Genomic DNA, 27,643 nt, shown 5'->3' with positions numbered 1-27,643 from the left:
GAGAAATCCCCACTGAAGCTAAACTTGGCCTACCTCTCAAAGAAGTTTTGGAAACAGAAGGAGAGGCTCTAACTACCTTGGGAAGAGAGGGAAGAACAGTTACCTGAGAAGCCCCCTCAGCCTGGCCTAGCTCCTGAGAAGGCACATCCTGTAACAGTAAAGTCTCTGCCTGAGACTCCAAAGAAACTCCTGGCAAAACCTCTGGCTCCACTGAGCCTTCTAAAGAACCGACGTCCGGGACTGCGGTTCATCAACCCTAGGCTTCGCTTTGTCCTTGCGCTTTGGACGAAGCGGGCGTCGGAGCATCCGACGGCATTTTATAATTACAACGCTTCCCAAACACTAACCTGGCACAGTCCAACCTTCTCTTAATAGTGCGTTTGTTAAATCTAGCACAAGAGCGGCATCCAACAACGTCGTGCTCAGGCCCTAAACAAGGTATACACAAGGTATGGTAATCCCTATGAGGTATCTGTTTCCCACAAGAAATACAGTTATTCACTTTTTCTGACATCCGGTTAAATACTGAGGCAAGAAAAAACCAAAATGTTCCCCAACGGGGTACTTAGCCAACTTTGATTCGGTCTGAAACTCCGACTTCAGAAAATTTCAGAACGCCAACCTGCACTCGCAAAACTGCTTCTGCATCGGACCATGCGGCAAAAAAGACTGAGGATATGACGTCGGTCATGCGCATTAGTACCCTGACGTACTGACGTCAGTCTAATGCGCCCTGACCTACGTCAGCCATATACTTTGGTATTCGGGCCGACTGGACAGCGGACTACCCAATAGTTAGGACTGCAGCAATGTGGAATGAAGAACATCTTCTAGGAGGGTTAGGAAAAAAATTAGGCACCTATAAATGTGGAAGGTGCAATCAGTGTGAATATATCATAAATAGCGGTGAAGTTTTTCTAAAAAGTAGAGAAAGGTGGATAAGAAGTAATGGACATTATAATTGTGAATCAAAGGGATTGGTATACCTCGCCGTATGTGAACAATGTAATTCCTTTTATGTAGGAAAAATGGAGAGAACTTTAAAAAGGAGAATTTACGAGCATATTTATGATATATCAAAAGGAAAAGAAACTAATGCACTTTTCAAGCATACGAAAGAATGTACAGGCTATAAATTTATTTTTTTGGTTTTGGAACAAATTAAAAAGGATATCAGGGGTGGCCCTTGGGAAGAGCAAATAGAATATAAAGAATTGTGGTGGCAGATAACCCTGGAAGCGGGAAAAACACCAGGACTAAATGAATACATTTCTATTTTGCCTCTGCTAAAGTTAAGGGCAGCCAAATTGTGAAAAAAACAAAATAAAAAATTTAAGATGTAATAATTATTCATGACAGGAGGTGGCACTGTTTACACACAAAATACAAGGTTTTTAATATTAAATGGAAACCAAAACTGTTTTATTCCTCACATTTTTTAGACATTTTTTTAAACATTTTTTAAACATTTTTAAACATGTTTTCAATATGTTTTTAACATGTTTTTAAATTCTTATAAATTTACTGAGTTGCATAGTTTTATAATAATAAGTAGTATTTACTTTTTGTGGTTGTAATTATTTCAAACTAAAACAGCGGAGTATTTTTTAACATTGGTTATGTATTAAACTGATAATATAAAAGCAATTAGAAAGAGAAGTGTGGCATCTGATGAAGTCCGGTTAATGAGGACGAAAACGCGAAGAGAAGCATAAAAGCATTTATGTTTTAACTTTGTCTTGATATCTGCTGTGGATTCAATAAATTCTGGAAATATATTGGCAAGCCTGCTCTTTTTCTCTGTTGGCCGTTGCACTCTGGATGGTTTATTCTTGTTTTTTTTGAGTGCTTTACACTACAGTTTGGCTTACCTACCATAAATGTAGATGTTCGAGTGTATTCACTGTTGCAGTCATTACTCTTGGGTTATCCTGCTGGCAGGGTACCCTCAGTCGGCCAGAATTCCAAAGTCTAGGTCCGGCGTTGGTTGCTGTCACCTCTTCCCTGACGTCAGTGTGCCAGGGGTATAAAAGATGCAGCCGACACCATTTTCTTCAGTTTTTCTTGCCCCAGATGTCAGGTGCCCCAAATAGGTAGGCTGAAAAATATGCCAATAAGAGATGCATGCACAAAAATAACATTTTCTTCATCTACAAGCAAATACACCAAAAAGGTTGTATAGGATAGAGAAGTGCAGATAAGTCCCAGCAAAGAGAAGGGGGATGGTGGGTGGGTAACCCGGACTGCAACAGTGAATACACTCTAACATCTACATTTATGGTAGGTACACAACTGTACTATTGTTCATCGTGTTTCACTGTTGCAGACATTACTCTTGGGTAGAATCCCAAAGCTAAGGATGGGTGGCTGGGCTAAATAGGATTAGGAGAGGTTATGAGGCCCTGCAGAACTGCAGTGGCAAAGCCTGCTCTGGACTTAGAGTAGAGAGGCAAGTGCTAGTGCTTTGTAAAGGTGTGCACTGAACTCAAAGTTGCAGCCTCTAAGATATCTTTGGTTGGTACTCCTCTGAGGAAGGCTGCTGAAGTTGCTGCTCTGGTGGAATGAGGTCTAATGCCCCTAGGCACTGATTTGCCATGTTGAAAAAAGCAGAAACGGATACAATTGCCTATCCATTTAGAAATAGTCTGTTTTGAGATAGCCTTTCCTTGTGATCCTGCAGCATAGAACACTAAAAGTTGCTCAGTCTTTCTGAAAGATTTAGTTCTGTCCAAGTAGAAGCGCAACTGCCTGTGTATGTCCAAAGAATGCAGAATTTTCTCACCCTTGTTCTGTGGATTTGGGTAAAAGGTTGGCAAGTGAATGGTTTGGTTGAGGGCCACAATGGACACCACCTTAGACATAAATGTAGAGTTTGTCCTCAGAGAAACCCTGTCTGGATGAAAAATGATGAAAGGTTCCACAGCTATGAGTGCTTGTAACTCCGAGACTCGTCTTGCAGAGGTTATTGCTAGGAGCAAAGCTGTTTTCCAGGTTAAGAATTTTATATCTGCTGTTGATGCTGGCTCGAAAGGAGGCAGTTTGAGTTTTTCCAAAACATAATTGAGGTCCCAGGCCGGAATTGGTGCTCTCCTTGGAGGCCTAATGTTTTTGGCCCCTCTGAGGTACTGCCTTATTAAAGAATGTGAATAGATAGGTGCTTCCGTATTGTAATGGGCTGAAATGGCAGAGGCATGAATCTTAATTGATGAGAAAGAAAGGCTTTTGTTCAGCATCTCAGTTAGGTATTGTAAAATCTGAGGTATATTTGGTACAGACGTGTTAATGCCTTGTTCCTGGTTCCAAGCACAGAATCTCTTCCATTTTTCTGCATAAGATTTTCTGGTACTGGGCCTCCTGGCCTCCAAGATAACATCCACAACAGCTTTTGAAAGAGGAGTGTTCTGAATGGCTACATTATCCGCCATGCTGCCAGATTTAAGGTTCTGAGTTGGCTGTGCAGGATCTGATTGTTTTGTTGGGTCAGCAAGTGAGAAGTTTGAGGCAATATCCATGCTGGACCTTGAGACAAGCTCTTCAGGATTGGGTACCAGTGCTGGCATGGCCAGTCTGGTGCAATCAGTATCATTTTTGGCTTCTCTTGTCTGACCTTTAGGAGTACTCTGGGAAGGAGAGGCAGTGGGAGAAAAGCATATGCTGTTAGATTTTTCCAGCTGAATGATAGGGCATCCACTTTCCATGCTTGCTTATGATAAATCCTTGTGCAAAATCTCTGCAATTGACAGTTGTGAGGGGAGGCAAATAGATGTCTGGGCATCCCCATTTCCTTATTATCATGCTGAAGACTTGTGGATCCAGTTTCCATTCGTGGGGATCCATGAAGTTTCTGCTTAGTTCGTCTGCTAGAGTATTTGTTTTTCCTGGCAGGAATTGTGCTTGCAGGTGAACTTGAAAAGCCAATGCTGTGTCCCATAAGGTCACTGCTGGTCTGCAGAGGGGGTAGGAATGTGTACCTCCCTGCTTGTTTATGTACCACATGACCGTAATGTTGTCTGTCTTTATCAGTAACTGTCCTGGATGAAGCGGGTCCTTGAAAGCTGTCAGGGCATTTTGAACAGCTAGCATCTCTTTTTGATAGATGTGAAGATGCATCTGGTTTGCAGGCCATGTGCCCTGAATACATTTTCCTGCCATATGAGCCCCCCAGGCATAATCTGATGCATCCGTTGTCAGTGTCTGTCTGGCTGTGGGTAAACTGAATGGCAGACCCTTGTTGTGGTGACAGGCTTCTGCCCACCTCCGAAACTCCTGTTGTAGGCAGGGAATGAGTGCAATTACTGTCTCCAGGCTGTGGCAATGCTGAGTCCAAACACTTTTCAGATACCATTGTAGTTTCCTCATATGCAGTCTGGCATATGGAATTAGTAGAATGCAAGATGCCATGAAACCCAAGGCCTGCAGGATTTTCCTTGCAGATAAGTGGGTTTTTGTTGCCAATTTCTTGAAAGTAAGTAGTCAGTTGCTTTTGCTTGTCTGGCGCGAGATAAGCCATCTGGACAGTTGTATTTAAGCTTGCACCCAGGAATATTGTCTCTCGAGAGGGCACTAGTTTTGATTTATTTTCGTTTACTGTGTACCCTAGGCCAATTAGTAATCTTTTTTACAAACGCAAGATGCTTTAGAAGAGTGTCTTTGTTCTCTGCTTAATTAGGCAGTCGTCCAAGTAGGGATATATCTGAATTCCTTTTTGTCTGTAAAACGCGATTACTGGTGCCAGGCATTTTGTGAAGACCCTGGGCGCAGTAGATAAGCCAAAGGGCAGTGCAGAGAATTGGTAATGCATTGAGCCAGCTATGAATCTGAGGTATCTTCTGCAAGACTGTCTGATTGGGACATGCAGGTATGCCTCTTTTAGGTCCTAAGTTACGAGCCAAGCCCTCTTGCCCAGCATGGGCAGTGGCTGCTGTAGAGTCAACATCTTGAATTTTGGAACTTCCAGAAATGTATTTAGTATAGACAGGTCCAGTATTGGTCTCCAGGGTTTTGTCCTTCCTGGGTACTAGGAAAAGTCTGGAGTACAATCCTTGCCCCTGCTCTTGTTGTGGTACTTGCTGAATGGCCCTCATGTTCATGAGGGCTGCAATTTGCTTTTGTGCCTCTGCCCACTGATTGTGTGGCAGGTCTGGCATGCCCTTTGATCTTGGTAGAGTGTGAAAATGGAACCTGTAGCCTTGGGAGACTATGTTGAGGACCCATTTGTCTTGGGTAACCATTTGCCAATTTAATGAAAAAAGTGCTAGCTTTCCCCCTAAGGGGGCTGTCAAAAGAAAACTGCTTGGAACTGGTAGAGGAAAGTCATTGGGACCGTTTCTTGTAAGGTTGTGATTTGTCTTCTCTGCTTTTGGAGGTAGGAGCACTCCATTGTTTAGGCCTGTATGAGCCTTGGGGCTGAGATCTGCCTCTGGGATGCCTGTATCTGCTTCTCTGTCTGACACTGGAAAGGACCAATTTTTAGAAGGCCAGTTCCTGCTAAACCTGGGTGGCTGGACCTGTAAGAAATCATTGACTGTCTGCATGGATTTTGCTTTATCCTCCATTTTTTTTTTCAAAACCTCTTCTGCTTTAGTACCAAACCAAGTATCATGCTGTAATGGTGCATCTAATAATTTTGCTTTAACATGATAGGCAGATTCTGTTCCTTTAACCAAGCATGCCTTCTAATAACAGAACCTGTAACAGCGGCCCTGCAAGAGGCCTCCAGTGAATTATAACCACATTGCAAAGTATGCTTTCCCACTTGTCCAGTTGCATGCAATAAATACTGCAATTCCTTGTTCTCTGAACATTCAGTATTTGTCAACATTTTCTGTTTAAGCAGTGACATTAAATATAGCTGATATTTAAGCATATGAAACTGACAATTTAAAGCCCTTACAGCCAGGGTAGCAGAAGTGAAGACTTTTTCCCCCATCTGTCTAGAGCCCTAGAATCCCTATCAGAGGGGACAGGGTTTTTTTTTGCAGTGGAAGCTTTAACCCTCCTTGGGACCCAGAGATATAGTTTCTAGATCAGCAGCGGGGTTTTTATATAGGAATTTATGAGAATCCAGGACCCTGTAGTATCTGTCTGGCTTAGCAGGTGCAGGGGGTAAAGAGTCAGGGGACAGGCCGGACTCCGAAAATACATCATCTACAATGTCTAGAACAGTCGGAATAGCAAGGGGTCTGTGCTGAGGAAGAAGCAGAAAGTCTCTGAGCCTTTTCTTAGATTCAGAATGATCTTGGCTCTCCAGTGGAAATGCTCCCTCATAGTATGCAGGGTTTCCCCAAAAGAATAATCCTCAGGAGGAGAGGCTGAAGGAATGGATTCTTCAGCATCAGAATCCTCATAGGGAAGCATGGACTAATCCTGTTCAGAAGAGGAATCAGAGGAAATAGATACCTGATCAGAAGAAACATACTCTGTCTCTTGCCTAGGCCTTTTATCAGGAGGGGGATGGGAGCCCCTGATCAAAGTAATTAGGTCTTCGGTCATTTTGAGCATCTGTTTTTTAGGCATGGAAGTCTGAGTAGGAGAATGCTGTACTTGTTTCTTTGTCTTTAGAGCTGAAGATGGCTTAATATATAGTTGTGTAGGTCTGAAGACACCCTCAGAAGCCGATGCCTGCTCAGTGGCTCCGGACCCATCTGAGAGTATGATTTCCGAGTGTCCAATACCTTGAGTATCCAGAGGCCCAGTCGGCTCCACGTGGGAGTCGGTAGCGGGCGCCAGGGGCTGCGAAAGTGCCTCACTAAGAACCGGCGACTGACCTAGTAGAGGCTTCGTCGTCAATTTTGGACATCGGATGCCTATCCCTGTCCTTGCGCTTTTTGTAAACTCCGGTTGCTGGCTGGTCCGACGGCATTATATAATTAAATCTTTGGCCAAAGTAATGAAATGCAAAATCGAACTGACGCTTGATAGTGCGTTGGTTAAATCTAGCACAAAACCGACAGCTAGCAACGTTGTGATCAGGGCCTAGGCAAGGAATACAGTAAGAAAGAAAATCCTTATGAGGTATTTGCTTCCCACAAGAAATACAATTGTTAACTTTTTCTGACATCGATCTGGAGCAAGAAAAAAGTTTCCCCAACGGGGTACTTAGCTTTAATGAAGACTTTGGTTCTGAAATTCGGATTTGAAAATCTCAGGAGTCGGCCGACCGGCACTTGCGAACTGCTTTTGCTTTGGGCACCGTGCGGCAAGAAAGACTGAAGAAAATGGCGTAGGCTGCATCTTTTATACCCCTGGCGCACTGACGTCAGGGAAGAGGCGACAGCAACTGACGCCGGACCTAGACTTTAGGATTCTGGCCGACTGAGGGTAGCCTGCCAGCAGTATAACTCAAGAGTAATGACTGCAACAGTGAAACACAATGAACATCACCACAGAAGTAGTAAAAAGAGAAGGAATACCACTGATGGTACTGAAGCTACACTAAGTAGTAGAAGTTAGAGCAAGGGATCAAATTAAACTCTAACCCACTAGAAAAGGCAAAGAAAGGGGGAAAAAAGTATTTCAATAAGGAAGTCACTTTCAATTTTTTTAAGACTACTTAATAGCTCGGCAGCATGAAATTCCAACTGATCACTAGAGCGGCAAGCGAGATCTGGGGTAAAGCAGTATTCGGGGGCATTATGGATAGAGGGAGGAGCTCAAGAGTCAGATCCTAGACTGTGAGAAAAAGGGTCTATATTAGATCATCGAACTCTTAAAAAAGCGATGATGGGCCTTTGTCCAGCATCTCAGTTAATTATTGCAAAATCTGAGGAATATTAGAGACAGCTGTATCAGTTCCTTGTGCCTGGTTCCAAGCACAGAATCTCTTCCATTTTCCAGCATAAGATTTTCTTGTACTAGGCCTTCTGGCTTCCAAAATGACATCCATCACAGCTTTACTGAGAGGTGTGTTTTGTATGACTACATTATCCGCCATGCTGCCAGGTTTAAAGTACTGAGTTGGCTGTGCAGGATCTGCTCGTTTTGCTGGGACAGTAGATGAGGTATTTGAGGTAAGGTCCAAGCTGGACATTGAGACAAGTTCCTTAGGATTGGATACCAGTACTGGCGGGGCCAGTCTGGGGCAATCAGTATCATCTTTGGCTTCTCCTGTCTGACCTTTAGGAGTACCATGGGGAGGAGAGGCAGTGGAGGAAAGACATATACTGATTAATTGACCCTATGTAAGCGAAAGCTTACAATTTCGAACTGTCAGAACTGTGATTTATTTCCTAGGAGAAAAAAAAAAAAAAATCGCTGTTCCAACAAAAAAAAATAAAATAAAATAAAGCACTTCAAACATTACATTAAGTGGGGGGCTTTGCCCCCCACACCTCCCTACTTAAATATGCCAACTCTGAGACTACAGTGCCGAAAATGGCAAAGTAATGAAGCGGCCAAGCAAATTCTTTCCCAGGGAAAGAATTCACTTAAAAGACGATTCAATCTTTTGCCGTTTCCGTCTTTTGAGTTCGACCAAGACACATTCGAAAGAATGCGTCTTGGGTCTTCTAATAGGGAACCTGAGAAAAGTGACTGAATTGGATCCAAGGGTCGGATCCGAACCCATTTGTTGGGGAATGAATGAAAATAATCAGATTTTCTACTACTATGGTAGCTGCACCATCAGTACAGTTACTTCTTCCATCCCATTTACCTGTCCTTTATCCTCCTTTCACATCCATGCAAAAGGTATTTCACTAGTCATCATACACAGCTTCCTTTGTCGCTTTTACTTCCACAGTTTACATCCATCTACCTCATTTAAATATGGAATCTGCATTTCAAAAATATAATTTCTGTGAAGAAAACACTGCCTTAACTGCTGAAAATGCAGTAATCTCACCTTTCTCTTTCTTTCTATACTATACAATGCAGTACAGCAAAATGCCAACAACAGTGTACTCTAATTACCAAGAACAGTTTCACTGTATTCACAGAAAGAGACCTACACACTAAAATAGTTATTCTCTGTTAGTCATACTTCAATACACATTAGATTATTCAAACTGTTATGTGTGGAGGGGTTCCCCAAAGGGAACTTATTTGCAAAAAATGAAGCTGTAGACCAACTACTGTGCCTGTGAGGCTCTTTAGTTGCTTCCTGTGAGGCAGCAAGAAAGTACCAAAGTTACTTCCTTCTGGCAGCTATTTATCTGATTGGCGCTGGCCAATAAGCAGCCACAGAGATAGTGTGAGAGGCAGCAACAGCTTTTGAAGCAGGCTGGCTCTTGCTTCCTAGCTAAGAAGCAGCCCAAACAGCCAAAGACTACTGCAGAGGTGGGAATAATGAACATATAGTGTGTGCATGTGGAGAGTTGTCTTTATGCATACATATATATAAAAAACGTAATATTTATTTAACATACATTTTATACACTTTATACCATTTACCTACAATGTATATGATTTAAATTTTGCATAAAATATACATCATATATAAAATATATTGCATAGACTGCAGTGGTGGTGCTGCAGTAGTGTTGTCGCCTCACAGTAAGACGTTGCCCTGTTCGATTCTCAGCTAGAGCGTCTTGTGTGTGGAGACATGCGTGAATAGGAGTACCTTCGTTGAAGGTTGTGTGTCAGGGCCGGTAAACTCGGCACGCAAAAATCTACTGCCAATCATTAGCGGACCGGAGTTCCGCTGTGGCGACCCCTAACCGGGAAAAGCCGAAAGACACAACAACATATAAAATATATTGCGTATATACAAGCACACGCACAAACACACCTGCATGTGTGTGCTTGTTTATATATAAATACATGCATGCAAGAAAGTATGTAGAGGCACATACACACACACACACACACACACACACAGGGCACATCACAGCAGCCAATCAGCTAGGATGCCTTTAGGAGGAGGAAGCATTTTTTTTTTAAGGGAGGGGGGCCTCACCACTTCACACCTCCTTATGTAAAGTAATACACCCCACCATACCCCTGCTACTTATATACACTAGCTGCAAGTTTACTATACATAAGAATACAGGACTAATGCCATTTCACACTTGATACTATCCCCCTGTATTCATATTTACAGTTTCAAAGTTCTAATCCTTGGACTTTCAAAAGGTACTCCACACTCTTGCATTCAGACCACTGCAAATGTACAACATGAAAGAAACATTAAATAGTAACTCAAAACAAAAATGGGGATGGGTATCTGTGCTAAAAAGGGGTGGAGACAACTATGGACTGCTTTCAGGATTACTTCATGGAAGAGTAATATAACATTCTTTTGTTCCTGTTTTTTTTTCAGTCTTTATAACACTTGTGGAATGGACAAAATGCGAGTCAATAAAACAAAAAATTATTGACTTAGTTTCTGATGTCATTCTAAGAAGGTCCAATATCTGTCAGCCTGGGATGACATGATAGACGGACCTTGATGCTTTGCCAAAGATGATCACTGGTCACCCCTGGGATTTCGGCTACTGGATAAGGCCTCTTGCCACTCCCACCATGCATTTTTAGGCAGTCTCTCAAGGACAAAATTCCATATGTAAAAACTTCCTCTAAAAACAACCTCAAGGTTATGCTGCTAAACGCTAAGAGTCTTAACATGAAACTGCACTCACTTGAAGCATTCCTCACCTTGGAAGACTCAGACATTTGTGCAGTCATGGAGACCTGATTCAAGGCTGCAAACAGCACCCCAGCCATACCGGGTTAAACATCCTTCCACACGTTCAGATCACAAACTGAAGGCGTGAAAACTAAAGGAGGCAGTGTATCAATAATCATTAAAGATAAATACACATCCAGATTAGTAAAAACCAGTATGATTCCCTGGAGATACTTCAAGTGCAATTAACTGTTGGTAGAACACCTATTCAAGTAATTGCCAGCTACAGGACCCCCTCCATAAATCAGGATACCCACTCTGCCTATTTCAATCTACTTGAGTCCATCACGATACAACTGAACACCATGGTTTTGGGTAACTTAACTACCCCTCCATTGACTGGATAAATTACTCGTGCTCAAACTCACTTAACTAAAGGTTCCTCACCTTCGTTAACTCCAATGCACTGGGCCAGCTGGTTGGCACCACTACAAGGGGTGCTAAATTCATGGATCTGGTGCTTATCAATACGGGGGACTACTGTAGCACCCCCATCATAAGGTCTTCCCTAGTGACATATGACCACAGATCAGTCTCACTCGAAGTAACTATAACACCTGACCCCCTCCCCCCACCCTTGCAGCAATAAAACTAAAAACCTCTCCAAAGCAGATTATAACCTTACAGGATGGTTTAAATAACTTCAATGCACCCCCTACCCCCAAGATGGAAATGGCAACTATGCAGAGTTCTACACCAATGCTTTATACAAACACCTGTATAACTGCATTGATTTGGCTGTACCTGACAGGACCAAAGTACAGTTGTGTACACTTACCATAAATGTAGATGTTAGAGTGTATTCACTGTTGCAGTCATTACATCTGGGTAATCCTGCTGGCAGGTTGCCCTCAGTCGGCCTGAATTCCAAAGTCTTGGGTCCTGCGTCGGCTGCTGTCGCCCCTTCCCTGACGTCAGGGGTATAAAAGAAGCAGCAGACGCCATTTTCTTCAATTTTTCTTGCCCTAGATGTCAGGTGCCCCCTAAAAGGGCAGCCAACATTTATAATATATAAAAATACATACACCAATATAAACTTTACCTTCATCTACAAGCAAATACACCACATAGGTTGTATAAATCAGAGAAGGAAAGAAAAGTTCCAGCAGAAAGAAGGGGGATGGCGGGTGGTTAACCGGGACTGCAACAGTGAATACACTCGAACATCTACATTTACGGTAAGTGTACACAACTGTACTATGTTCGTGTTTCACTGTTGCAGTCATTACATTTGGGTAGAGTCCCAAAACTATGGTTGGGAGGCTGGGGCCAAACAGCAGTAGGAGCGGCGATGAGGCCCTGCAGAACTGCAGTAGCAAAGCCTGCCCTGGATTTAGAGTAGAGTGGCAGATGATAGTGCTTTGTAAAGGTGTGCACTGAACTCCAAATAGCAGCCTCTAATATGTCTTTGGTAGGTACTCCCCTGAAAAAGGCTGCTGAAGTGGCTGCAGCTCTGGTTGAATGTGGCCTAATGCCCTTTGGTACTGGCTTGCCATGGTGTGAATAGCAGAAATGAATGCAGTGGCTTATCCACTTTGAAACAGTCTGCTTTGAGATAGCCTTTCCTTGTGATCTTGCAGCATATGCCACTAGTAATTGCTCTGTCTTCCTGAAAACTTTGGTTCTGTCCAAGCAGAATCTAAGCTGTCTGTGTACATCCAAAGAATGCAGAATTCTCTCCTCCTTGTTCTGCGGATTTGGATAAAAGGTTGGCAGATGAATTGTATGGTTAAGAGCCACACTGGACACCATCTTACGCATACATGTTGGGTTTGTTCTCAGAGAGACCCTGTCTGGATAAAAAATGATAAAAGGTTCCACAGCCATGAGTGCCTGTAGCTCTGAAACCCGTCTTGCAGAAGTTATTGCTAGGAGCAGAGCTGTTTTCCAAGATAAAAACTTTATATCAGCCATAGCAGCTGGGTCAAAAGGAGGCAGGGTGAGTTTTTCCAAGACATAGTTGAGGTCCCACGCAGGTATTGGTGATCTCCTTGGACGCCTTAAGTTTTTGGCTCATCTGAGGTACTGCTTTAATAAAGGATGAGAAAAGATTGGTGGCTCTGTATTGTAATGAGCTGAAATTGCAGAGGCATGAATTTTAATTGATGAGAAAGATGGGCCTTTGTCCAGCATCTCAGTTAATTATTGCAAAATCTGAGGAATATTAGAGACAGCTGTATCAGTTCCTTGTGCCTGGTTCCAAGCACAGAATCCCTTCCATTTTCCAGCATAAGATTTTCTTGTACTAGGCCTTCTGGCTTCCAAAATGACATCCATCACAGCTTTACTGAGAGGTGTGTTTTGTATGACTACATTATCCGCCATGCTGCCAGGTTTAAAGTACTGAGTTGGCTGTGCAGGATCTGCTCGTTTTGCTGGGACAGTAGATGAGGTATTTGAGGTAAGGTCCAAGCTGGACATTGAGACAAGTTCCTTAGGATTGGATACCAGTACTGGCGGGGCCAGTCTGGGGCAATCAGTATCATCTTTGGCTTCTCCTGTCTGACCTTTAGGAGTACCATGGGGAGGAGAGGCAGTGGAGGAAAGGCATATACTGATAGGCTTTTCCAGCTGAAAGATAGGGTGTCCACTTTCCATGCTTGTCTGTGATAACTCCTTGTGCAGAATCTTTTTAGTTGGTAGTTGTGAGGAGAGGCAAATAGATCTATGTCCGGGCATCCCCATTTCCTTGTTATCATGCTGAAGACTTGTGGATCCAGCTGCCACTTGTGGGGATCCATGAGGTTTCTGCTTAGTTCGTCTGCCAGAGTGTTTTTCTTTCCTGGCAGGAATTGTGCCTGCAGATGTACTTGGTAAGTCAACGCTGTGTCCCACAAAGTCATGCTTAGTCTGCTAAGGGGGTAAGAATGTGTGCCACCCTGCTTGTTTATGTACCACATGACAGTGGTGTTGTCTGTCTTTATCAGTAGTTGTCCCGGATGAAGTAGGTCCTTGAAGGCTGTCAGGGCATTTTGAACAACTAGCATCTCTTTTTGATTGATATGTAAATGCCTTTGGTTTGAGGACCATGTGCCATGAATGCATCTTCCTGCCATGTGGGCCCCCTAGGCATAATCTGAAGCATCCATTGTTAGTGTCTGCCTGGCTGGGGGTAATGCGAATGGCTGTCCCTTGTTCTGGTGACAAGCCTTCGCCCACCATCAAAACTCCTGTTGCAGGCAGGGAATGAGAGTAATCATTTCCAGGCTGTGGGAATGTTGAGTCCAAACACTTTTTAGGTACCACTGAAGTTTCCTCATATGCAGTCTTGCATATGGAATTAGTAAGATGCAGGATGCCATGAAGCCCAAAGCCTGCAGAATTTTTCTTGCAGATAGCTGGGCCTTTGTTGCCAACATTCTGAAATAGGTAGTCAGTTGCCTTTGTTTGTCTGGCGTGAGATAAGCCATCTGGGCAGTTGTATTTAAGCTTGCACCCAGTAATATTATCTCTTGAGAGGGTATTTGTTTTGATTTCTTTTCGCTGACTGAGTACCCTAGGCATGTTAGAAGTCTTTTCACAAACGCCATATGCTGTAGAAGAATGTCCTTGTTCTCTGCTTGAATTAGACAGTCGTCCAAGTAAGGATATATTTGTATTCCTCTTTGTCTGCAGAATGCAATTACTGGTACCAAGCACTTTGTAAAGACCCTGGGCGCAGTAGATAAGCCAAAGGGCAGTGCAGAGAATTGGTAATGCATTGAGCCAGCCTTGAATCTGAGGTATCTACTGCATGATTGCCTGATTGGGACATGTAAGTATGCCTCTTTTAGGTCTAAAGTCACAAGCCAAGCATTCTTGCCCAGCATGGGCAGAAGCTGCTGCAAAGTCAACATTTTGAATTTTGGTATATCCAGGAATGTGTTCAGAATAGATAGGTCCAGTATTGGTCTCCAGGCCTTGTCCTTTCTTGGTACCAAGAACAGTCGAGTAAAATCTTTGTCCCTGCTCTAGATCTGGTACTTGCTGAATGGCCCCCATGTCCATGAGGGATGAGACTTATTTTTGCACCTCTGCCCATTGATTTTCTGGCAGATCTGGCCAGCCGTTTGCCTTTGGCAGGGTATGGAAATGGAACTTGTAGCCTTGTGACACTATATTTAGAACCCACTTGTCCTGGGTTATAATGTGCCAATTTTGAGGAAAAAAGTGCCCATTTTCCCCCTAAGGGTGCTGCCAGGATGTAAGTGCTTGGTGCCGGCAGGGGGAAGTCATTGGGACTGTTTCCTGTATGGTTGTAATTGGTCTTCTCCAACTTTGGAGGAAGAAGCACCCCATTACTTTGACCTGTATGAACCTTGCACCTGGGATCTGCCTCTAGGGCATCTGGATCTGCCCCTTTGAGGTCTGTCTGACACAGGAAAGGACCAATTCTTTGTAGGCCAGTGTCTACTAAACCTAGGTGGCTGTACTTGTAAAAAATCTTTGACAGTTTGCATAGATTTAGCTTTGCCCTCCATTTTCTTTAACACCTCTTCTACCTTAACACCAAACAAAGTATCATGCTGTAAAGGTACATCTAATAATTTAACTTTGACATGATCAGGCAAGATTTTGTTCCTTTAACCAAGCATGCCTCCTAATTACAGAACCCGTAACTGCGGCCCTGCAGGAGGCCTCCAAAGAATCAAAACCACATTGCAAAGTATGCTTTCCAACTTGTTCAGCTGTATGCAATAAATCCTGCATTTCCTTGTTTTCTGCACATTCAGAGTTTAACAACACTTTCTGTTTAAGCAATGCCATGACATGTTGCGGATATTTGAGCATATGAAACTGACAGTTTAAGGCCCTTATTGCCACGGTAGCAGATGTGTAAACCTTTTTTCCCCATCTATCCAGTGCCCATCTATCCAGTGCTCTAGAATCCCTGTCAGAGGGGGTAGGGTTTTTTGCAGCGGAAGCCTCAACTCCTTTGGGACCCTATGAAATAGTTTCTGGGTCAGTAGCAGGGTTTTTAAAAAGGAATTTATGAGAGTCAGGAACCCTGTAATATCTGTCAGGCTTAACAGCAGCTGGAGGTAAGGAGTCAAATTAGACTCTGAAAACAGATCATGTACAATGTCTAACACAGGTGGAATGGCTAGAGGCCTGTGTTGAGGTAGTAAAAGGAAATCCCTGAGCCTCTTTTTTAGATTCTGAAAAATCTTGGCTCTTCCAGTGGAAATGCTCCCTCATGATATGCAAGGTTTCCCCAAAAGAATAGTCCTCTGGAGGAGAAGCTGAAGGTATAGATTCTTCAGCATCAGAATCCTCATAGAGGGGATGAGCATATTCCTGATCAGAAAAGGAATCAGAAGAAATCAAAACCTGATCTGAAGATTCATAGTCAGTCTCTTGCCTAGGCCTCTTATCAGGCGGGGGATGGGAAGCCCTAATCAAAGTAATCAAGTCTTCGGCCATTTTGAGCATCTGTTTTTTAGGCATAGAGGCCTGTCCACGTGGCTCTTGAGTTTGTTTCTTTGCTTTAGAAGGAGCTTTAGTCTTTGCCTTTGAAGCTAAAGTCGGCTTAATGTAACGATGTTTAGGTCTTAATACACCCTCAGAAGCCGGTGCCTGCTCAGCAGCTCCGGACCCATCTGAGGGAATAGTGTCTGAGGCTCCAATACCTTGAGTTTCCAGCGGCATTGCCGACTCCACGTGGGAGTCGGTAGTGGCCTGCGACTCTAAAGTAGCGGGTGTCAGGGGCTTCAAAAGCGTCTCACTGAGAACCGGCGACTGGCTTAGGAGAAGCTTCATCGGTTTTGGACATCGGTTGTCACCACGCGGGAAGAAAGACTGAAGAAAATGGCGTCGGCTGCTTCTTTTATACCCCTGACGACCTGATGTCAGGGAAGGGGTGAAAGCAGCCGACGCAGGACCCCAGACTTTGGAATTCAGGCCGACTTAGGGTAACCTGCCAGCAGGATTACCCAAATGTAATGACTGCAACAGTGAAACATGAAGAACATCAAAAGTTCCTTAAGGAAGGGCAAACCTGGCTGGTGGACAACTACCATTAACAGGCTTTACAATAAGAGGAAGAAATTGCTGTCCAAAAGTAAGCGGGAGCAAGTTCTAAAGCGGAAACACTCCCTCCTCAGCTTAAACAAGCAAATAAGACTTCTTGTGAAGTCCTCCAAAGCAAACTATGAATCCAAATTATCTTTCTCAAATAAGTACAACCACAAGGCATTCTTTAGTTACATGCGTAACCTAAAAGGAAAAGCCCAGATTTGTGATGAACTAGTAGTTGATAGCATATATACTGAGCCTGTGGACATAGCTAATCTGTTGGTCGACAGGTTCTGTGTAAACTTCACTCCCCTGTCCCCACCACACGTACCCACGACATCCCTACTTCCTGTCCCTCACCTTGTATCTCTAAAGAGCAGGTTGTATATGCCCTCTCTAAGGCCAAAACCACAGCATCTATAGGACCTGCCAACATCCCAGGCTGCGTCTTACATGGGCTCCAACAAGAATTAGCAACACCATTGGGTAATGTTTTTCAATCATAGTCTAACATCCTACTTGAATGAAAAACAGCCACAGTTATTCCTTTGCACAAAGGAGGTACTTCCACTAACCCCGGGAAATATAGGCCCTATTAGCCTTACTAGCTTTGTCTGCAAGGCTATGGAGTGAATCATTACAGACCTTATCAACAAAGATATAGGTAATCTCCAAACACCTGACCCTACTCAGTTTGGATTTGTCAAAGGGAGGTCATGCCTATTAAACCTGGTGGATTTCTTCGAGACAGTCACCAAAGTGCTGGACGAGGGGAAAACTATGCATACAGCCTTACTAGACTTAGCCAAGGCATTTGACACTATCCACCACTCGGGTATCACTGACAAATTCACCCAGCTAGGTATCAACCCTTACATCGTTAGATGGGTTCGCTAACTGGCACACAGATGGAACTCATAGTCAAAATAGGAGAATCCACCTCCAACAGCAGACCTGTAACCAGTGGTGTTCCATAGGGATCAGTCCTGAGACCTCTATTGTTTGGAATCTATTATTCCAAAGTAGAAACAAAAACTAAAGGTCTGTGGCTGACAAAGTTTGCTGATGACTGCACACTGGGAGCAGTCATAGAATCCCCAAATGGTGTCAACATCCTGCAAAAGGGTCTTACACAAACAAAGGATTAGTGTCAACATCCTGAAAAAAAAAAACAAATGATTGGTGCCAAAGTCATGGCCTTAAACTCAATGCAAAAAAGGTATCATCATCCCTTTTAGTAAGAGCGATGTTCCTGCTATCTACCACATCAATGAAAACACCTTAAGTACTCACTCGGTGGTGAGAGATCTGGGCACACAGGTTGACATCAAAAGTACAGTTTTGTACCTACCATAAATGTAGATGTTCGAGGATCCACATTGCTGCAGTCCTAACTATTGGGTAGTCCGCTGTCCAGTCGGCCCGAATACCAAAGTATATGGCTGACGTCGGTCACGGCGCATTAGACTGACGTCAGTACGTCAGGGTACTAATGCGCATGACCGGCGTCATATCCTCAGTCTTTTCTTGCCCCAGATGTCAGAAGACCCTAAAAAGACAAGGCCAAAACCAAAACACACCAAACATACCTGCACCAAAAATATATACAATATATACAAAGGTACCAGAATATAATCTCACCTACACAACCACCCCTAAACACAGAGCTGAAGGAGGGAGGGTAAATTGGACTGCAGCAATGTGGATCCTCGAACATCTACATTTATGGTAGGTACAAAACTGTACTATGTTCTTCATTCCACATTGCTGCAGTCCTAACTATTGGGTAGAATCCCAAAGCAGAGGAAAGGGAGGCTGGCAAATCATAAGGAAGCAGGAGCTGATAACATGCCTTGCAAAATAGCTGTGGCAAAACCAGCCCTAGACTTAGAGTAGAGAGGAAGGTGATAATGCTTAGAGAAAGTATGCACTGAACTCCAAGTAGCTGCCTCCAAAATATCCTTAGTTGCCACCCCCCTCAGAAATGCTGTTGAAGTGGCAGTAGCCCTAGTGGAATGAGGCCTAATCCCAGCTGGAATCTCCTTGCCATGATGGGAATAACAAAATGCAATGCAGAACCCAATCCACCTAGAAATAGTTTGTTTTGACACAGGCTTGCCCTGCGAACTCAAAGCAAAAGAAACAAACAACTGCTGAGACTGCCTAAAATCCTTAGTCCTGCTTAAATAATAACGCAATTGCCTGTGTACATCTAAAGTGTGCAAAATCTTTTCCCCTTTATTTTGGGGATCTGCATAGAAAGTAGGCAAATGAATGGTTTGGTTTAAAGCCACACTAGAAACCACCTTAGGCATAAAGGAAGGATTAGTACGTAATGATACCCTATCCTTATGAAAAATCAAAAAAGGCTCAACCGCCATAAGGGCCTGTAACTCAGAAACCCTTCTTGCAGAAGTAATGGCCAACAAAAAAGCAGTCTTCCAAGACAAGTATTTCAATTCAGCAGTAGCCGCAGGCTCAAAAGGTTGTAGAGTAAGTTTCTCCAACACAAAATTGAGATCCCAAGCAGGAGTAGGAGCTCTACGTGGGGGTCTTATATTCTTTGCCCCTCTAAGAAATTGCTTGAACAAAGGATGCAAAAACAATGGTGGGTCACAATCATAGTGAGCTGAAATTGCTGCAGCATGAATCTTAATGGAAGAGAAAGACAAACCTTTGTCCAATAACTCAGTAAGATATTGAAGAGCCACACTCAAATTTGGCTCCGAAATCTCCAAATTGTTTGCTGTACTCCAAAATAAAAATCTTTTCCATTTCTCTGCGTACACTTTTCTTGTACTAGGTCTCCTGGCTTCCATAATCACATTTAAAACTTGTTGAGGAAGTTGAGACCTGCTGCCTTTCAAAACAGAATATGCCAGGCTGTTAGATGAAGAGAGTGAAGTTTGACATTGAGCAGGTGACCTTCTCTCTGAAACAACAGGTGTGGAATCAAGGGTAAAGGCCATGGAGGCTTCTTTACCAGACTCCTTAGTAATGGGTACCAGTGCTGCCGAGGCCAATCTGGAGCTATTAAAATCATCCTTGGCTTGTCTTGTCTGACCTTTAGAAGCACTTTTGGAAGAAGAGGCAGAGGTGGAAACGCATACACATGAAGATTTTTCCAACTGAAAGAAAGAGCGTCCACTTTCCAAGCTGTGTGATGAAACTTCTTTGTGCAAAACTTTGGCAGCTGGTGGTTTAGTGGAGAAGCGAACAGATCTATGTCTGGAGTTCCCCATGACACTGTCAATTTTGAAATACATGAAGATCCAGTTTCCACTCGTGGGGATCCATGATTTGTCTGCTTAACACATCTGCTAAGGAGTTCTGTGCTCCGGCAGAAACCTTGCCTGAAGAGTTAGTTGCAAGCTGAGCGCAGTCTCCCATAAAATCATTGCTTGCCTGCACAATGGGTAAGAATGTGTTCCCCTTGTTTGTTGATGTACCACATGACAGTTGTGTTGTCTGTTAGAATCAACACCTGCCCTGGAAGAAGTAACTCCTTGAAAGCCATTAATGCAAACTGGACTGCTAACATCTCTTTCATGTTGATATGTAGATGCTGTAGTCTGGCAGGCCACTTGTCTTGTATCCACTTTCCATTTAGATGAGCTCCCCAAGCAATGTCTGAGGCATCTGTCGTTAGAATCTGACTCGCCTCTGGCCGGGTCACAGAGAGTCCCTTGTTTAGGTGACATTCCTGAGCCCACCACAAAAATTCCTTTTGAATGCAAGGTATTATTTGAATGACAGTGTCCAAATCCTGGCAGTGCTGTGTCCATACATTTTTGAGATACCATTGTAGCTTCCTCATATGCAGTTTGGCATTGGGAAGCACCAGAATACAAGATGCCATGAACCCTAAGGCTTGAAGGACTGTCCTTGCAGTCAGCCTGGACTGAAGAGATAGTTGATGGAAGTAATTGGAAAGATTATTTTGTTTGTCCGGGGTTAAAAAGGCCATCTGGGCTGCTGTATTCAGTCTCACACCCAGAAAGCACATGTCTTGAGAGGGTACTAGACTGGACTTTATTTCGTTCACAGAATACCCTAGGCATCTTAGCACTGCTATGACATATTCCAGATGCTGTAGAAGGTCTTCCTTTTCTTGAGCCAGAATCAGGCAATCGTCCAAGTAAGGGTAGATTTGAATCCCTTGTAGCCTGAAGTAAGCTATCACTGGAGCCAGAACCTTCGTGAATACTCTGGGCGCAGTAGATAAGCCAAAGGGCAATGCAGAGAACTGATAATGAGAACTTCCAGCTCACGCAGATACTTTCTGCAACTTAATCTTATAGGCACATGAAGGTAAGCCTCCTTGAGATCTAAAGTTACCATCCAGTGATCTTTGCCCAGTAAAGGTAAAAGCTGTTGTAACGTCAACATTTTGAACTTGGGAATGTCCAGATAAGTGTTGAGGATAGATAAATCCAAAATTGGTCTCCACGTGTTCCCCTTCTTTGGTACTAGGAACAGGCGAGAATAAAATCCTAGGCCCCTTTCTGGCACAGGAACTGGCTGAATGGCCCCTATTTGGAGTAACAGAGAAATTTGCTTGTGCGCCTCTTGTCTTTGTAAAGGAGGAATGTCTGGCATGCCTTTGAAAGGAGGCAAGGTATGGAAATAAAACCTGTAACCGTGGTGAATGATATCCAGAACCCATCTGTCTTGGGTAATTAAATCCCAATTTTCTTTGAAAAGAGACAGCCTTCCTCCCAACGGTGCTGCCAGGCGAGAATGAACTGGCAGCTGAAAAGGCAGGTCATTGGGTCTGCTTACGAAAGGACTGACCCCTGCCCTCACCAGAAGTCTGAGCAGGTGAACTCCTGTCCTGGGCCTAAAGGAACCCTGAGCTCTGCCCCTACCACGTCTAGACCTACCCCTAGACTGGGAATCATAAGCAGGATAAGTCCAACCCTTAGCAGGCCAATTTCTACTAAACTTGGAGGTTGTACCTGCAAAAAATCTTTAACAGTTTGCATAGATTTAGCCTTGTCCTCCATTTTCTTCAGAACTGCTTCCACAGGCGAACCAAACAACACATCAGATTGCAAAGGAGCATCCAAAATTCTTGTCTTAACATGCTCAGCTAAATTCTGATCTCTCAACCAGGCGTGCCTCGAAGAACAGAACCAGTGGCAGCCACCCTGGAGGAGGCCTGTACAGCATCAAAACCACATTGCAAGGAATGTTTACCCACTTGTTCAGACACATGAACTAAATCCTGCAACTCTTTACAGTCAATACCTTCCGCTAGAGCATCCACCTTAGATTTTAACTGTGAAAGAAGATAATTCTGATATTTTAACATGTGGAACTGGCAATTCAACGCCCTCATGGCTAAAGTGGAAGAAGTATACACTTTCTTTCCCCATCTATCCAAAGCCCTTGCCTCTTTATCAGGAGGGACAGGATTTTTAACAACTGAGGCCTTTACACCTTTAGGCCCCTGAGAGACAGTTTCCGGGTCTGCCCTAGGACTCTTGAAAAGATACTTATGAGCTTCAGGCACCCTATAATATCTATCCGGTTTAACAGGGGCAGGAGGCAAAGAATCAGGATTCAGGGAAGCCTCTGCAAAAACATCTTCCACCACATTCAAAACAGGAGGTATAGCTAAAGGCCTATGCTGGGGTAAAACAAAACTCCCGAAGCCTTTTCCTGGAATCAGAGAAATCTTGGCCTTCCCATTTAAAATGCTCCCTCATGGAATGCAAAGTCTCTGAAAATGAAAAATCCTCAGGAGGAGAAGCTGACGGAGTAGAATCATCCACATCAGAATCAGAATAAGGAGGGAACTCCTGCAAGTCTTCAGCCGAAGACTCAGAAGCCTCCGAGCATTGCTCAAAACTCTCAAGCTCAGGTTCCACCCTAGGCCTCTTATCCGGAGGGGGCATAGAACCCCTTATCATAGTAATCAAATCCTCTGCCATTTTAAGCATATGTTTCTTAGGCAAAGACCCTGAAGCAGTAGGAGAAACCCCCACTGAAGCAAAACTTGGCCTGCCCCTTAAGGAAGCCTTGGAAACAGAAGGGGAGGCCCTAACCACCTTAGGAAGTGAGGGAAGAACAGCCACCTGAGAAGCCCCCTCAGTCTGGCCTACTTCCTGAGAAGAAACATCCTGTAACAGTAAAGTCTCTCCCTGAGACTCTAAAGAAACACCTGGCAAAACCTCCGGCTCCACTGAGCCCTCTAAAGAACCGACGTCTGGGACTGTCGGTTCTTCCCCTCTAGGCTTTGCTGTTTTGTCCTTGCGTTTTTTAGCCGAAGCCGGCGTCGGAACATCCGACGGCATTTTATAGTTACAACGCTTCCCAAACACTAACCTGGCACAGTCTAACCTTCTTTTAATAGTGCGTTTGTTAAATCTAGCACAAGAACGGCATCCAACAACGTCGTGCTCAGGCCCTAAACAAGGTATACACAAAGTATGGTAATCCCTATGAGGTATCTGTTTCCCACAAGAAATACAGTTATTCACTTTTTCTGACATCCGGTTAAATACTGAGGCAAGAAAAAACCAAAATATTCCCCAACGGGGTACTTAGCCAACTTTGATTCGGTCTGAAACTCTGGCTTCAGAAATTTTCAGAACGCCAACCTGCACTCGCAAAATTGCTTCTGCATCGGACCATGCGGCAAAAAAGACTGAGGATATGACGTCGGTCATGCGCATTAGTACCCTGACGTACTGACGTCAGTCTAATGCGCCGTGACCGATGTCAGCCACATACTTTGGTATTCGGGCCGACTGGACAGCGGACTACCCAATAGTTAGGACTGCAGCAATGTGGAATGAAGAACATCTTACATTTGATCACCATGTTTTGACAGTGGTAAAAAGGGCATTCTATATTGCTCATCTCATAAGTAAGGATACTGCACCCAGAAAAAAAGAAGTTATAACCTCTCTGTACTCTTCCCTATCAGAGCAATAATTAAGTACAACACCCCTTTTGGTATGTACCTTTCCAAGCACCTGCAGCAACTGGAGAGACCACAAAGGTTCCTCACAAGGGAAATTCAAGGTCTTCAGCATATGTCCTACGTGGAGTATCTGAAATCACTATCACTTTATTCTGTTTCATACAGACTACTCACAGGTGATCTCTGCCTTGCATAGAAGGCAATCTCTGACCCTGCTTTACTGGAAGTGCTGCATATCCACAATTCAAATAGTACAAGGCTACTTGCTCTGAAGACCTTGACCTGATATGCGACATTAATAGAACTAGCTGTAGGAACATATTTGTCTTCCAGAGGTTACCACGCCTTTTAAAAAAACTCCCACTTCATGCCAAACAGAGCACCTCACTGGCCCTCTTCAAACACAGTCTGGACAATTGGATGGGTAACTGTAAATTCACCCTGAAGGTTCCACCTGTGTCCCCCTTGGACAGGGGCAACAGTTGCGGATCATGGAATTAAGGGTAGAACTTGGCTAGGCTTGTAAGGGCCCTACAGCCATTAGCCTAGTAACTTCTTATGATCCTAAGGGGTGGTAGGGATTCCACTGGTATGCTCAATGTTGTACATAACCTATTTGTCTAGGATGGCAAGCAAAACTGTTTAGTTTACTTTACTAAAGTTGTGAACAGATAAAGTTGCTGCCTCAACATATCTGCCACTGATACACCCTTACTGAAGGGCACAGAAGTAGCAGAACCTCTAGGAAATTGAACTGCAATGTGAGCTAGAAGTTTTTTTGTTTTTTTTTTTACTTCTCACATAAAAGAAAAAAACATGCTAACTAGATAGGCAACGTCTATTTACCCAATGAAAACCTTACTTGGAACAAAAAAGCAATAATGATAATAAATGACACATTTTTCTTATGTCCTCATGGCTAGCTATAAAGATATATATGTATATATCCAAAGCTGTGTATTCACTGCAGGAGGACAAAAACTGTCTAAGTACATCTTCTAATTAAAAACAATGTCAAATATGAAGACTGAAATAACTAAAAAAAAAAATAATGGATAACATAACCCATCCCCTTAGGTAATCCAGTGCAAGGTTCCTTAAACATAAAATATTGCAACCCTGCAATTTGCATAGCCAATATATGGATAATAAATGGTATATTGTTCCAAGAAAGAACAAAGTAACTGAAAAACAGGTACCATTAACTTTTTCAAAAGAAAATTCAGATCCCATGAATAAACTGGAATCTCTAAGTGGCATAAGACAGAAAAATGCAAAGACAAAGCAGTCTTCCAAGAGAAACAAGCCAAGAAGCACAACAATACATTTTAGCAGAAGACCAATTCACAGCTGCATGAAAGCAAATGGCATCATTCCAAATGCACAGCATGATTTTCATAGTGCCTGCAAACTCCTAAATGTGTTCTGCCTTCTATTCAGTCTATGACTAAATGTTTGTAAATGCAAACAAGGTCATCTGTACAGGAGCTCTCCTCACTGACCTGAAAAGAGATACTGATACAGTGAACCATCAAAGTCTCCTTTCAAAGCCTGATACCCTATATCCTGTAAATGATTCACCTTCCTCTGCAAGCAGCTACCCTTCCTCCAAATCAGCAAAAGACCAAGATAAGCTTCTTTTCATATTAGATTTTTATCTTTGGAGATTAACATGAGTTTTTAATTTCTTAATATCCTAAGCTGTGACCACCCCAGCCTACAGGCAATCCTTTATAAAAACAATTTAGTCCTGCTAAGGTGTAAACATTGACACAAGAACATTCAGTATGCTTTTCAAGATGAGCTAAAAAAAAAAAAATTATATATATATATATATATATATATATATATATATATATATATATATATATATTTATAGGTCCCCTTCACATGGTCGACATTTCACGGCCAAGACCATATGACTGAAATTCGAAATGTCGACCATACAGAACCGGCATCTCCGTACATTGCAGAATGGAAAATTTCCATCTTCTGCACTGTACTGAGATCTCGGAGTTGGTATATTTAAGTTCCGGGGGGGAGTGGAGGGGAGAAGGGGGGGTGTATAGCCCTCCTGCTAGCAGCATGAAGTAAGTTTTTATTGGGTTTCTTTTTTTTTTTTTTTTTAATTCAATGGCTGACATTTTGAATGTCGATCATATGGTCTTCGACATTCTGAAATGTTGACTATATGAAGTATATATATATATATATATATATATATATATATATATATATACGTATACACACATACATACACACACACACACACACACACACACACACACACACACACGTGAATGTACATATATATTAGCCTGCTAAGACATAAGCCTTGTTACTCACAATATCAGAGGAATTGCCAAAGCATGATCTAGCTTTCTATTGAGCCACAATGGCACTCAAGCCACTCGGTGTCTCAGTGCCTAGTATTAACAACACTTGTTCCATTACTGTACTGACAGTAAATCCCATCTCGATTTAAAATCATCTGCAGGGTCAAAGACTATTCACACAAAGAATGTTACTCTACTGGTAAGCAAGTACTTATTTTTAGTTAGAAATAATGCTAAGCACATTCCTATTTAAAATGCACTAGTTTACCTCACAAAAATATGAAGAAACTTCCCAACATAATTTAAAGTATACACACTTGGGATTGTCTATTCGCAGAAAACTTAAATTCATAATTATGGACAAGCTGCACTGGTAAACAGTATCAGCAGTGGTCAGTCTACTCTTGTGACCCTACTGCACACAAAAATACTTTACATTTTTCTGCTACCGTAAGCTCAAAGTCATTGTAATCCCTTCCCAGTATCACATGGTGTCTAATGACAACACTGCCAGTGTACCACAAAGGGATCCTGCCACTGGAATTCACTGCCAGATGGCTCTTCAGAGTAAGAACAGAAGTACTACCATAAAGGTGGCTGCCAAAAAGCAATTTATTTGACATTTGTTGACCGGAAAAGTCTGACTGGTCTTTAGTCCTTTTTCAGAGGAGGCCCAGGGGAAAAGCTCCATAGTACAACTAGTCTTGTTGAAAAAGCAGGTTAGTTGGAATGAGATAACAGAGAAAAGGGAGGAAATTGTGATTTGGATGGATGAAGAATAAGGACTGAATTACTAGAAAATGGAAATAAAAATATAAATCAACTGTATTAGAAGTAGTGAATATAGGAACAGAGATGAAACAACCAGAACTGAGATCTTTAGAAAAGGGTAGGAGCAAACTACATAGGAAAAAAATGGGAATTGTGGGAACAATACATACAGGGGAGGAATGAGGTTTTAAAAGAAGGCAGGACTTAAATGAGCTATGTAATGTTCGACTAAAAATGATTGGGTAGATTATACGTGATGTATAATACTTGCAAATGGGAGTGTGTCAGTATGTTTTGTGAGGTGAAATACTTGCAACTAAGAATGTTTTGGTGTGGTTTGTTTTCATTTATATACTTGAATGACTGTATGTCGTGATGGTTTAATAAATAAGTTTCTTGTTTACAAAAAGGGGCAAGAACTGAATAATTTATGTAATGTTGCCTAGGTCATACGATATATAGCAACATATGTGATGTAAAATGTTTGTTAATGTTAATACAGTTTGATTAGTTTTGTATAAATGTAAATTTGCCTATGTCAGAAGTGATAATTCAATAAAGGTGTTTAAAAAAATAAAGGAATTTATGCACTCAGTTTCTTGGCATACACACCTTCTTCCTGGACAACAGTGGAAAGGGTCGTAAATATCACTTAGCCAACTTTCAAATGCATATAAGCAGACATGCAGATACTCTTCTGCTCTCTCTCACCACATCTACAGACCAGAACTGTTAACAGTCTGCCTAGAAACTTACTGTGCTGGAGTTCTTGTTGTGTGCCTTGATGTTGGCACTGCTGACTCCGTCGGTAGGCAATTTCCCCTGCCTTCAGTGCTTGCTTAAATAATTTCTCCGCATCTGTTATAGTGGAGGCTTCCTCCTCAGCCAAAAGAACGTATGCCATAGCACACCTACAAAACGTAACAGAAAAGTCGGCTTTAGATATTTCTTCCATAAATGCCATTTATCCTTGTGACGGGTCCC

General features: G+C 42.8%; 1 protein-coding gene across 1 annotated transcript in view; it reads right to left on the bottom strand.

The window, feature by feature from the left end:
• The window catches only part of LOC122805959 (suppressor of tumorigenicity 7 protein homolog), a 538,611-nt gene that overhangs the window by 42,500 nt on the left and 468,468 nt on the right, over positions 1–27,643 (bottom strand). Inside the window, exon 7 of the mRNA XM_044076199.1 lies at positions 27,416–27,570. Coding sequence (XP_043932134.1) covers positions 27,416–27,570 — 155 coding nt within the window. The remainder of the gene's footprint in view (positions 1–27,415; positions 27,571–27,643) is intronic.

This window comes from Protopterus annectens, chromosome 7.part0 (assembly GCF_019279795.1).
Source record: "Protopterus annectens isolate FY-2018-M chromosome 7.part0, PAN1.0, whole genome shotgun sequence".
In the NCBI taxonomy this organism is placed as follows: domain Eukaryota; kingdom Metazoa; phylum Chordata; order Ceratodontiformes; family Protopteridae; genus Protopterus; species Protopterus annectens.
The sequence above is the reverse complement of the archived record's forward strand: the minus strand, read 5'-3'. Positions and strand labels throughout refer to the sequence as shown.